Below are 13,537 nucleotides of genomic sequence, written 5' to 3'. Positions count from 1 at the left end.
TATCCATTTGCATTTGAGTTTATTTGCACACTGTTAAGTTAACACTGTAAAAAAAATGTATATAATATGATGCGTGTTGCATGGAGGTTTTGATCATGGAGGGAAAAGGTTTACTTAGACTATAATATATACAGGGGCAATAAGTAAATTAATATTTTGCTCTATTATTAACTGTAACCTAAAGAGTTACCAGTGCAAATTTAGTGACACGTGAATAATAAGAAGGGACAGCGCATATATCTGTGTTTTTGTGTCATAGTGTTGTCATGTGGACTTTAGCAAAGTCTCAAAACTGATTCTTGTGCAACCAGTGGGAATGTGACTCTTTCACTGGGAATCAAATATGCCTAATACACACTGTTTCAGGGAGTGCGTTCATCCCTTCATTAAAAAGAGTGGTTATATTTTTGAAATATTTAAAGAAAGCAGAATAGAGGAACTGAAAGAGGGCATGACTTAATTTAGTAGTGTATTCTTGGTGAAAGGGTAAGCACCAAATAAGATAAGAGGCAAATTATCAAAACACATAAGCTTTGGGTACCTGAGCTATTTAGCCCAACTGCTGGAAGTGAGCTGCATTCCTTTAGTAGCACTCCAAATAACTTCTTTGTAGGAAGCACACCAGCCTGTGTTACCAGGTTTATATTTCTTTTCTGACACTGTAGTTCTGGCTAAATTAAAATCTTCAAAATAAAAAATAAATAATACAATTAAGCCTGTGATAAGCAATTGCCACTGTTATCAACACAGCACAGAGCTAATTTGATGTGACATGCCCAAACTGGCCTGTAATATGAAGAGTCACAACAGGTGTGAGAGGTGGGGCTTTAGGGACTGGCTGAACCCCGAAGCTGGAGCAGAATAGCAAAGTGAAATGAACCTTAAGTAAAGCTGTCAGCAGCAATTATCTCAGAGATTCCAAATAATGCCTACTTTATATCCACCCTGGGATACGCCCTATGCTTTCATCAGTTTACTGTGTGGAAAATACCATTATTTCTGGAAGATTGTGATGTACATCAGCCCAGCATTTCAGGAACTCTGAAATGTAAAGGCTAGTGGTCTCTGAATGAGGAGAAGCAGCATTGGGTTTGCTTCTATCTATATCATTGCCCTGTTTACTAAATACACGTCATAGTTTATAGTTGTGACAAAAGTGTCCAGAATATTAAAAATAAAAAAATATATATTTAATATTATAAATATAATATTTAAAAGTGATTTCCTTTTCTGTGTAATTATAAAACAGTGCCTTGTACTTGATCCCAACTAAGCTGCATTAATCAATTTTAGTGGTCAGACTATTTGATTGTGTTTACACAATTAAAACTCAAATTCTGATTACAGAAAGATCCCTGGTCCCAAGGATTCTGGATTATAGATTCTATACCTGTATATACTATGGAGGACCCCTTACTGCATGGAAACCTAGGCAATAAAAAAGAAAAGTAGAGTATATGTAATTGTGCCATGTTTTCAGATTTTTGCTACTTTTTTCTTTGATTGCCCTTTCCTCTCTGCTCTAAAAGCTTTTGTGGCGCTTACATTTTTTTACTGATCTGTGGTTAGTTTTTTTTATTGAAATTTACAACATTTTCTGACTCTAACATTATTACTGTTTATACCTCACTATAGGCTGCTACTTCCTTATTGTGGCTAAATTCTTGTTTTAATATTCGTATTCCATAGCTAATTAACAACCTTGCTAACAAGTTCAATGCCTTTGTCATAAGTGTTTTGTTTTCTTTATTAATAGTTACAGGCAAGGAAAAGCCTTTTGGGACAATAATCTGTTTTTCTCCATGAAAAGAGTATTGCCTTGAATTTATTGTGATCTCATTTTTATTCCAGTGGAATAAACAAGCCACCTCATTATAGTTGTATTTTAGGTGGCAAGGTTAATTTGTTTCTGTACTGCAACCTGCTCTGGAAAAGTGGCACTAGAGATTTCTTCAGATTTTTTCCCAAGTTCTAAGCATTGTGCTGAATTATTACATGGCATTGTGTGTATGTTATCAGTCTTTCAGTTTGCTGCATTCCATATACATGTCTGCAAATTCTACAGTTCATATCTCATCTGTTTCTGTTGAGAGAGGATAGCCATCTGTTAGTAGGACATTTAAATGCAGTTAATATCACAGATTTCTAATTAGGAAAAGTACTGTGACAAAGAGATTGTCACCAACTGGAGGTGAGCCTCACCACTGGGCGAGTTGAAACAGGTCCTATCCCAACTTGTAACTAGCACAGATAATCTGCTTGTTTGAGCCTGTTAATGGATAGCATACTGTGATTGATCCAGTTGCAAAAGTTAGATGACTAGTTCACAGTATATTTTTAAATCTATACTATATAAATACACATTTTCAATATGCAAATGAGAAACCTGTTAATGATATCTTTAACTGATGTTATCAGTTGTTAATGGTGCCTAGTGATGTTGTTTGTGTCAAATTTTGAAACTTGTATATTCTAAGAAATAATTCACCTCTTTGTCTTTATGTATTCAAGGAACTACTCTGTGGCAAATACCCATACATTATACTTATATTACCACCCCTAAAGAATTGTAGGGTTCATGTAGAAATGCATGTGGAAACATACAGGACGGTTAATTAGCTTCTGACTAAATTAACCGTAGTATGTGTGAATGGGATAGGGACTTTAGATTGTAAGCTCCTCTGGGGCAAGGACTGATGTGAATGATTAACAATCTCTGTAAAGTACAGTGGAATGTGTTTGTGCTATATAAATAACAGGAAATAAATAATAAAGTATTAAACATTAAAAATTGTGCTGACAAAACATGAGCCTGAATTCACAAAACTTAGTGCAGCTTGTTCTCACAGTTTCCTGCTGTGGGTGCAAAAGCCCCAGACCCAAAATAACGTGTGCTACAACTTGTACGAGATTTACCAATGCAGGTGCGATTTCCCATCCACTTTGGTAAGTTGAGTGCAAGTTGCACTTGTGTTTTTCTGGCATTGGTGTTTGTGAATTACCTATTTTACCTCTTTTACCTATTTTGCTTACATTTAGCTCCAATTTTTGGAACCACTTGGGGTATAAAAATAGTAAAATATTTTCACCTTTCTATAGAGCAGACTTTATATTTTACATTTAAACAGCATATGGCAGATAGGATAATACTAATATAATTTTCTTCATTACCATAAAACTGCATACTGGGTTGACTGTTATGACTTTGATATAGGTATCTATACCCTTGTTCTGAGGTAAGTGGGACCTTAAAGGAGGAAGAAAGGTAAAAACTAAGTAAGCTTTATCAGAAAGGTCTATGTAAATACAGCCATAAGCTTTCACAGAAACACTGCACTGAGTTCTCTGTCAAAAGATTTTTGGATTGAAAGGGCTAACGGCCGGATGTGGCCCGCGGGCCGTAGTTTGTCCACCCCTGGTCTAGCCCCTGCTGGCTTTACCAATCATTATTATTACCCAAGCTTAAGGGTCATCTTTAAAAGGAATGTTACAAATGTATGTTACAAATGGCCATATTGCTCTATCTGGTTTGAGAGACCAATAAGTCAATTTTATTTTTATAATTGTTGTGGTAATGATGTTCATATTTTGCAGCTTTTTCCAGAGGGGCTGTAGCCATTAATAATTTATTTCATTCTTTTTTGATTTGTTAAAACAGATGATATTGGCATCTTCAGGAATTGACTTTCCATGTCACCGCCTCACGGTGTCAAGAAGAACATCCCCAGTCCAAACCAGAGAGCATTCAGAAGAGGTTGGTTTATCCAAAGTGTTGGGTGTTATAGGTCTAAGTTTGATCAAAGTTTTAATGTTAATTGTTTATTGGAATGCTTCTTTTGTGAAAAATGTCTGTTAAAAGATGCCTGTTTCTAGATCTGAGCCCATCTTTTTCATTTTCTAGCAGTGCACAGATATCCATATGATCAGCGACAGTGATGGAGATGACTTTGAGGATGCAACTGAGTTTGGTGTGGATGATGGAGAGATTTTTAGCATGAGCTCATCTTCTGCACTTAGAAAGTCCCCAATGAGTATGCACCATATTGTCTTTTCATACAGTTTATAATGCTTTGCTACTATCCAGCCAGATGTAGTTCCCCCTGTATTGGGAAGGAACAAATATCAAACACATCTAAGGATTTTATTTAATATAACATAAAATTTTTTAGCTAAATGGTATTGTTTTTAGCAATTGTCCGATTAATTTTTTCTTTCGCTCCATCAAGTGCCTGAAAATGCTGAAAATGAAGCCGATGCATTGCTCCAGTTTACAGGAGAGTTCTCCTCCAGGTAAAGTATATCAACTCCAACACTTACATTCTGGGGATTGTATTGCTTGGCATTGCCTGTTGCAAAAATCTTTTTTGCTAGCAAAACCCCTCACCTCCAATCCCAATGCATATATTAAAATTGTGCAAAAGTCAGGAACCCTCAGACTCTACTGTCTCTGTTGTTAAGCTCCTGGAGAATAACAATATCTGATTGTACTTAAACTCTGTTTTATTGTTGTCTGTTCACTATTTATTCTAAAGCATGATTGGTTAAAGGAGATCTAAAACTTATCTAAAGAAATGAACATTATGTTTTGTGCTTCTGTACCAGCCCTAGGCAACCACACCCCTTTAGCAGTGAAGATCTCCAAAGATGCCCCCAGTAGCTCCCCATCTTCTTTTCAGCTGATTTGCTGCACATGCTCTGTGCTGCCATCAGTTACTGAGCTTAGGGACCCACACACAATATACTGTATATACAGTATAGAATATAAATGTAAAAGTAAAAGGGTAAATAGTAATTCATTCAAATTCACAGTACGTGACAGCTCTGAAACCATTGCAATTAGCATCAGAATTTAATAATCAGACCTGTAGCATCACTTTATTTGACGGATCAACCTTATTTTCTGCTTGATAATTTGCAACAACCCCTAAGCTTAACTTCTCAATAGCTACCCAGAGCACACTGAGTATATGCACTGTCCTGGACAGTTCTGACAGAATTCAAGATGAGGAGCTCCTGTGACAACTGCAAATACCTATATCATTGCTACTATATAGATGCTGAGAGTTTGGCTAGTGCAGTCAGTTTAGTATATAAAATATAGCATTTCTAAGCATATTCATTTTTAGGGTTTAGTTCTCCTTTAACCACTGAGCCTCCCATAAAACTACCTCATTGATGCAAATTTTTGGCATTCATTTACATTTTTTGTTTGTTTAGGTATAGGTACAGTGGTGCTAGCCAGTGTATTTATATTTTTGTGCTTAGGTTCTTGCTACACCTAGGAAGTTTGTTCACCTGATAAAGGGCTTACCCATTATACCACTAATCTTATTTGCTATTATGTAAATTATCCTGAAAAATGTATGTTAAATGATATTATGTTAATTATATCATTTAATATTTCACTTGAGGTATGAAGAAGAAACCCTGCTGGCTGTTTATATGTAGTTATGTGTATATTTCACTTATGTTATAAAGCTAAATCCGCCCATTTTTTTTCTTTAAATCTGTCAAACATCTCTTTACATGTTTCAGATATGGTGACTGCCATCCTGTGTTTTTCATTGGGTCACTAGAAGGTTCATTCCAGGAGGCCTTTTATGGGAAAGCAAGAGATGTAAGTGATAGTATTCAGTTGATATTTTTATTAATGACAAAAACAACTTTAAGTGGGATATTTACCATCACAGAGCTTAGTCATTTTCAAAATTTTCAACAACCGTTGTAAAGTCATAACATTTGATATATTAATTGAAACATTACTTAGCAGCATCAGAGAAATGCCAGCAACTCATTTATCAATTATAACAGTTGCTCTTTAACAAGATTCAGTAAAGCTGGGGGAGTATGCCAAAAGTACCTGCTGCTGACCAGTGTATGAATGAATGCAATGTGTGAAACTGAATGCAATGTGTGAAACTGTAACACATAAGAAGGACAACAGTTGGGGTTACTAAAGTAGAACTGGGAAACATGTGAGGGGTGATATGAAGCTAATTATATTTCTAAAACCAAAATGTTAGAAAACCATTAAGAAAACTAGGAAGCAGTTGCAAAAAAAACATATGTGGTGTGAATTTCTACGAATATATGCTTTGAAAATATGAACTGTTCCTTTAAGGAAAAATGAATGATGTGGTATGACCCTTGCTTTTGGTTAAAGGGAAACTATACTCCAAATAATTTAGGTCTCTGTAAAAATATATTGCATAAACAAGCTCATATGTAAAACCCAGCTTCATCTAAATAAACCATTTTCATTAAATATAATTTTGTAGTAGTATGTGCCATTGGGTAATTCTAAATAGAAAATTGCCATTTTAAGAATTAGGGGCAGCACACAGTGCACACATACATGCTAGGCCACATCAGCCAATGAATGGACAGAGTTCTGCTTTTTGCTTCCACACTACTTCCTGTTACAGTTAGAGCTGCATTATTTCTGGTCATGTGATTTCTGGGGGAGCACACAGCCCATCACTAAATGGTGGCTCAACGGGAAGGATGTAAAAGGGCAAAATTTACTGATAAATATATTCCAGTTTGGCAAGATTCTTTAAAGGAGAAAGAAAGTAATTTTCGCATTTTACTGCCAGTAGATTCTCCACATTAATGCAACCTAGAACACTATATTTATTATTTATGTAGAAAGCATTACCATACTCGAGTAAAGAGCCCTAGAAGCTTTCTCTGTTTGCAGAGATTGCATCCGCCATTTTAGCTTGGTCTTCATAGCTTCCTGCTATATAGCTCTAGCCTTTATAGCTCAGATTACACATTCCTAAGGGAGGGGGGAGGGAGTTCTTAGCATTCTTAAGGGAGGAGGGAGCAAGGGACAGCAGAGGACTGTGCAGACTATGGCCCTGGGAATGAAGGATTTTTCTTAGGTCAGATACCCCAAGAACATGTTTACAAAAAAGGAGACAAGAAATCCTTTAGATAGCAGCTTTTCTGTGAGTGCTTATGGCTGTATTTACATAGACCTTTCTGATAAAGCTTACCTAGTTTTTACTTTTTATTCTCCTTTAACATAATAAAAATAAAAAAAATAAAAAAGTATTCATTCTGGGGCTATAGTTTTCCTTTAAAAATGGTTTCTAATGCTTTTTTTCTGTTAACGTGGTAACATGCTTTTACTAGATCCAGTAATAAGTCAAAAATAGCACAAACTGAAACATCATTCTAGCATCCAAGATTGTGTTTAGGTCAGTGTGCCTGTTAGGTGTTAATGAGGAGTTGGCCTACTAGTGTCAGTGTTATCACTTAGGGGGTTCTTAATATCACATTTTTAATTTTTAGCATTTTTTTCTTTAGCTTCCAGTAGGGTACTAGTCAGTTTATTTAGATATGAATATAGTGTACTGTATGTGCTTCGGTCCATGTTGATAAGTGTTGCTAAAGACTCTTCTGCACTTATTAACCTCCATTGCTGCATATTGTTTACCAATAGAAATTATTGTCTCATTAATTGTGTTTGTTTCCCCATGGAAGATTTGGGTTTGGGAACAGCCAATACATGTTTTAGCCTTTATAATATAATCAGGATTTACAGAAATTGTAATATATATTTTACTGTATCTGCTAGCAAATTCTTTAGTTTGTTTTTCTAGTTTCCTTTTCATCTTTTTTTAATCTGACACTTCAGCCTACTATTAAACTCTCTATTTTTTTAATAACAGACTGTTATTACCTTTGAATAATGTCTGTATATAATAATTCCAGTTCATCTAGATCAGCTCTTACTTTCATATCTGATATTTAATATAAAGTGTTGTAGAACCGTAAAAAAGAACATCTGAACTGGAGGTAGAAATTGAGTTTCCCAAGTCAATAAAAACAAGATTGAAGGTTTAAATCCCCCGCCAGCCTTTTTGAACTCCTCTGCTCATTAAATGTTTATTGGAGTGCCTGGATTATGGAGGATTTGGAGAGCTTCACAAACTAGTATATTCTTAATCACTAAGTAAAACACTCCATTTGATAACGTTTCTCACGATATCACACTCTGCTAAATCTTAATGAAATCCCTTTCACTAGCAGCAGATAAAGCTACAGCCATAGAATCTTTTATGATACCTATTGAATCATTTACAAACATGAATGGCAAAAAAACCAAAGGGAACTTACAGTGGCATACAGCTCATCTCCTGATTGCTGGGACCTTCTACAGTATATAGTTTGTCGTAATGAACAGAAAACCCCTCAATTACACTTCATCTGAAACAAATATCCCATAATCCTTTTGCTGCACTTCTAAGAGGGTGCAATGAATTGCCCTGGTCTGGATGATCTTCTGACATCTGGTTTTCTGCCTTCTTCTATTAAGCTGGGCAGAAACGCCTTACTTAATTCCATGCGTTTTATTGTTTGTCTAAAGACAGCTGTCAGGTAGTGGAAAAAAACCTCTTAATGTGGTTATTCAGAAGTGAGATATTCACAATCAGGATATAGTATTATCTTGCTGAAAATTAACGTTGTATTCAGTACAGTGCAATACAATGAATTAATTTAGTCTGTACCAATAGTTTTGATTATTCCTGTAGTAGACCAAATATTTTTTCTGCCAGGTCAGTGACAGCCAACAACCAAAAGAATAAACTGCAAGCTGGAAAGGGGCATAAGAGAAGCAAACTTATTAAAAATAACTTTTTCACAGACTTAAAAATGAAGACCAGTGTAAAAGAATAGGAAATTCAATAATATACTAAAAGTTACCTAAAAAAGCGAACTTAAAGTTTGGGCTATCAGATATCAAATTTCTTACACTAATGCTGTAAAGAGAGAAGCTGACTAGCCCTTAATTTTAGTCCCCATGCTTGCAGACTGCTTATGAGGATTGGGAAGATCTGCCTTTTCTATACATTTTGTATGGATTTTTGATTGTTACCTATAATGTTGGGCTATATGAGAAAAAACCCATATGTGGACTAACATAATCCAAATAGGATCCACTGTATAGTACAGTGGGGATTCACTTTTTTAATGCTGTACACATTAAAGGCTAGAATCACTCTCCTCAAGGTTTTGTCTCTTTATACAGATGGACCGAGTCCAGACTCGGGCTGGCAATCTGTGTATTCTGGCAAATGCCAGAGGGGTTCCTGTAAGATGCTATTGACATTCACTCATTTTTGGGACTGTGGGGGACTGTGCGGGCCTCTTTTTACTTAAATTTTCAAAGGCTATTATGGATCTCCGTCCAGACCTGACTGGGTCTTATTTACTTTTATGGGACCACTTTCTTGCAAATATGAAAATATTAAAGATTTTTCTTCCTTTTAAAAGAAATCGGGTTCTTAAATATCCATGAACTATGGCCCACTAATATCTTGTTATGCTACCACTCCAATGATGTCTAAAGTGCATACTACCCTTATTTGTGTTTAGCATGAGAAATATAAATACCTACTGTGCACTATAGTGGAGGGCATTTTTGATTTTAGCCCACCTCTCCTTAACCTGATTCTTTTGTTTTTTATTCTCAAATAACCCTACATATCCCTTAATTTTTAAGGGGGCATTCATCTATAAAGTTAGCTTTTGAATGTTGCAAACTGTCTTCATTTTTTGGTGTGCCTTTTTAATTATTTGCATTTCTACTTTGCCATTCACTAAAGTAAGATTTAAAATACCATCTGGTTACTAGGATTAGTGACCCCAGAAACTAGGATGTAAGACAAGATTTTTATTGCTCTTTCTTTTGTTTGATAGAGCTATTCTCTTACCCATCCTTTATTCCGACAGTTGCTTGGTTGGTAGGTCACTAAGGGAAAAAAAAATTAAAGTTTCAAATCATCGTATTTCTCTTTTTTGGTATTAACATCTGAGAAAGGCATAAAGCTAATTACACAGTCTCACTTTTGCGATATCTGATCAGTTAGGCAGAGTGATCAGACATAAGTATAATTTTGCTGAAAGTGGAAAACTTTGTGAAAATATGGGCCTGTGCAGTTCCATTTGGGTGACTGGTTTGTTTCATACCACAATCTTATTGCACAAATAACTCACCAGGAGGCCAAACACTTACCAAAGGTCATGCAATCCAGTCAAATGTGAATTGTATTTCATGACCTATTGGCATGTATATAGATACCATTAAGCACAGATATGCTCCAGCTCTCATTATCGTCATGATAAACTTGCTATTAGAATGCTTATTAGTCTGCTTTAAACAACCAGAAGATATATCTGATTTAAATTAGCAGTGTTGTTACTTTGCTACTGTTTCCATTTCCGTGTACAATAAGTTCAGTAAACTTTAGAAACAAACTAAAAAAAGGTCTGTATGGTAATGTAATGCTTAGTAATTGCACAATACTAAGCATTGCATTACCGTACAGACCTTTTTTTAGTTCGTAAAATAAAAATAATAATAACAAACTTCCTTTTTTAAAATACAATTTTCAACATGCATCTGAAGAGGTATTTGTATGTAAATTGTAACTATTTTGTATAATGACTTAGTATTATTTGTGTAATGATGTGAAGGAACATTTATTAAAATTCTGAGTTTTTGAAACCATAGATAAATAATTTTTGCTAAAATCACAAATGTCTAGTCATATTAAAAGATCCAAATATAAAAAGCACAAATTTAAATGCAAAATGAAAATAACATGAAAACCTCGAACTTCATTTTCATAAGAATTTTTGTGCACTTACAAACGAATAAACCCCCAAAAACCTAAAATAAAACAAAAATTGTTACAATTTGCCGAGGACAGCTACCATTGACTTCTGCATGACCTCGCCAGCTTTTAGATAGTGTAGTTGTGTTGTTTTGTTATAAATACAGGTATAGGACCTGTTATCCAGAATGCTCGGGACCTGGGGTTTTCCGGATATGGGGTCTTTCCATAATTTGGATCTCCATAACTTAAGTCTGCTAAAAATCACTTAAATATTATATAAACCTAATAGGCTTGTTTTGCCTCCAATAAGGATTCATCATATCTTAGTTGAGATCAATTTCAAGGTTCTGTTTTATTATTACAGAGATAAAGGAAATCATTTTTAAAAATTTGAATTATTTGCTTATAATGGAGTCTATGGCAGATGGCCTTTCTGCAATTCGGAACTTTCTGGATAACGGGTTTCTGGATAAGGGGTCCCATACCTGTACAAATAAATCACAAATTTTTGAGTTTTCTTGTAATTAGTAAAATCCACAATTTTTATTGCTAAAAACCACAATTCCTAAAAACAAAAATGAACATTAGTAAATGGGCCCCTAATATAACTGCCTTTAGTTTAATTGTTTGTATCTTATCTTACTTTCAAATAATTGTTTCTGTTATAGGATAAACATAAAACAATAATTATCACACCTCATTTAAGAGAGCTTACCACTGGGAAACATTTCATTCAGTAAAGGAAATAGGGGGGTATATGATGCTTCTGTTGAAGAGTAAGTCTCTTTTAATGTGGTAGCGTATTATATTTTCCATTAGGTATTATTTATGTTCTGTTGGAATTCTAAAATAAAGAGAATAATGTTAATTATACTATGTAATGGAAGAAGGTCTCCCCTGCAAAGCATTGTCGTGGGCAGTATATACAACACATTCTGTTTCATGTTTTACATTTCATGCTGCTAACTTTTGTATTTGGGATAAAACTGGTTTCTCAGCATGCTGCGTGTACACTTACTTTTTATATATTTTTGCTCTGTCTTCTGAGAAAGCAGGGGGGCTGGTAGGTTTTGGAAGTGCCAGCCTCCGGCCACAAAGCGGGGCCGTGACAAAGGACAGATTAAAGGGTTTAGAGCAAGGTCAATGTGGGTTTTTCTTTAACTAAACACTTTCTTTAGGTTTCCTTGCAGGCGAAATAATGAAGGCTGTGCAAGGGATTTTCAAGGAGTTTTTTGGCCTCTCCACCAGCCTGCATTCGCCTGTCTTCCCAGCATGGGTGTTTAATATTCCCTGGCTTTGTGAATTGGTCCAGATGAATAATTGTTGGGCTCTCTCTGCGGGAGTTGAGAGCTTGTTTTAAGGGCCTAATCACTGTGTAAACACATCTTTACCCTGTTTTCCATAAATTGGAGGAGATTTTAGCACAGTAACTTAGGATATTGCATGGAAGTTGCCCTTTGAAATGCAGAACAGATGATCCTTTGGGCAGACACGGCCTGATCTTCTGTCATCTCTTTCTCCTTGTTTCAAATAAAGGCGAATCATTTCATTTTGTGGGATTTTTTTTTTTACTTAAATTCCAGATCTGAGTTTTTTTGTGGCTCTTTTTAATCTGTGCAGGAGTAGGTAACGTGTGTATTTAATTCCCATATTTTAATGAAGATGCAAATATATCTCTGTTAGGTTTCTTAAAAATGATTTTCACTGAAACAGGGCAGATTAAATCAATATAATAAACACAGCCTTTACTTTTTAATGTAACATTTAATGTCCGAGTATTTTAATCTTCTGTAACTGGTCTTTTTTCTTTTCTTATTCCCAGAGGAAGCTCCTTGCTATCTACCTCCACCATGATGAGAGTGTCCTCACCAACGTCTTTTGTTCCCAAATGCTCTGTGCAGAATCTATTGTCTCATACCTGAGTCAGAACTTCATCACTTGGGCCTGGGACATGACTAAAGAAGCTAATAGAGCCAGGTGGGTCTTGGGTTAGCTCGATGGTTACACGCCTGCCATTTGTAAAACATGTGTTCTTAAAGTTTCTTTGAGAAATAGAAAAGTAGCATTTTACAACAGCATTCTAAATGTATATTTTTTATGTGAAATTAGCATATCATATTTTGTCCAAAACGCCTTCAGTTCCTTCAGGGCTTAAGACTCTTTTACCATTATCTTATTTATTGGGTCTTGCTGCATAACGATGGTAAATGCCAATCTATACATCTATATGCCTTTTTCTTCCTTTCCCCGATAAAAAGGAAAAATGTCAATTTTCTTTTTTAATAGTCCCATCTTAGTAATGAAACATAGATGTTAAAGCTTTTCTTTAATTTTGGTCTGTTAGGTAATATAGAAAACAGCAATACACTGAATGAAGCAAGCCTTAGCTCAGCAACATTCTTTACAGTGTATGCATTGCAGCTCTAGCAGGTAGTGCCAACGTCTACCACGACAACCATTTTTAAAAAGTTTGTATTGTCCTACGTTACCCAATTTTAAAGCACAGTGTAACAAGTTTGTAAATCTATGATTCTGAAAGTTTCATACAGCTAGTATACTGTTATGGTTTCAGTCCTTCAGAAATCAATATAATAACCTTCCACATTATAAGTACTTTTAATTTAAAGCTGTTAAATAGGGGTCTTTCTGTGATTTGTATTTCAATACTAAAAAATAATTTAAACATTAAATAAACCCCAAATTATTGTTTTGGCTCCAAATGCAATAAAAAAAGTTTTATTCTATAGAGCTTATAGTCCAATTAACTACCATTGTCATTATTTTACTATATAGTCCTGTATTTTCTCAATCGAGTATTGTGCTTTACATACATGATTGCTTAAAGGACAAGGAAAGGTTAATATAAATTAAAAGTAAGTCTAAAGGCATTCTTTTTAAGTACTTAC

General features: G+C 35.0%; 1 protein-coding gene across 2 annotated transcripts in view; it reads left to right on the top strand.

The window, feature by feature from the left end:
* faf1 (Fas (TNFRSF6) associated factor 1) overlaps positions 1–13,537 on the top strand; it is a 120,612-nt gene that overhangs the window by 67,903 nt on the left and 39,172 nt on the right. Inside the window, exons 9-13 of one of the 2 annotated variants that reach the window (XM_031900950.1) lie at positions 3,659–3,754; positions 3,905–4,031; positions 4,227–4,290; positions 5,536–5,617; positions 12,454–12,608. In XM_031900950.1, the coding sequence (XP_031756810.1) occupies positions 3,659–3,754; positions 3,905–4,031; positions 4,227–4,290; positions 5,536–5,617; positions 12,454–12,608 (524 nt within the window). Of the gene's footprint in view, positions 1–3,658; positions 3,755–3,901; positions 4,032–4,226; positions 4,291–5,535; positions 5,618–12,453; positions 12,609–13,537 lie in introns of both variants that reach the window. The other variant, XM_002931419.5, reaches the window with a different exon arrangement.

This window comes from Xenopus tropicalis, chromosome 4, assembly GCF_000004195.4.
Source record: "Xenopus tropicalis strain Nigerian chromosome 4, UCB_Xtro_10.0, whole genome shotgun sequence".
In the NCBI taxonomy this organism is placed as follows: domain Eukaryota; kingdom Metazoa; phylum Chordata; class Amphibia; order Anura; family Pipidae; genus Xenopus; species Xenopus tropicalis.
The sequence above is the reverse complement of the archived record's forward strand: the minus strand, read 5'-3'. Positions and strand labels throughout refer to the sequence as shown.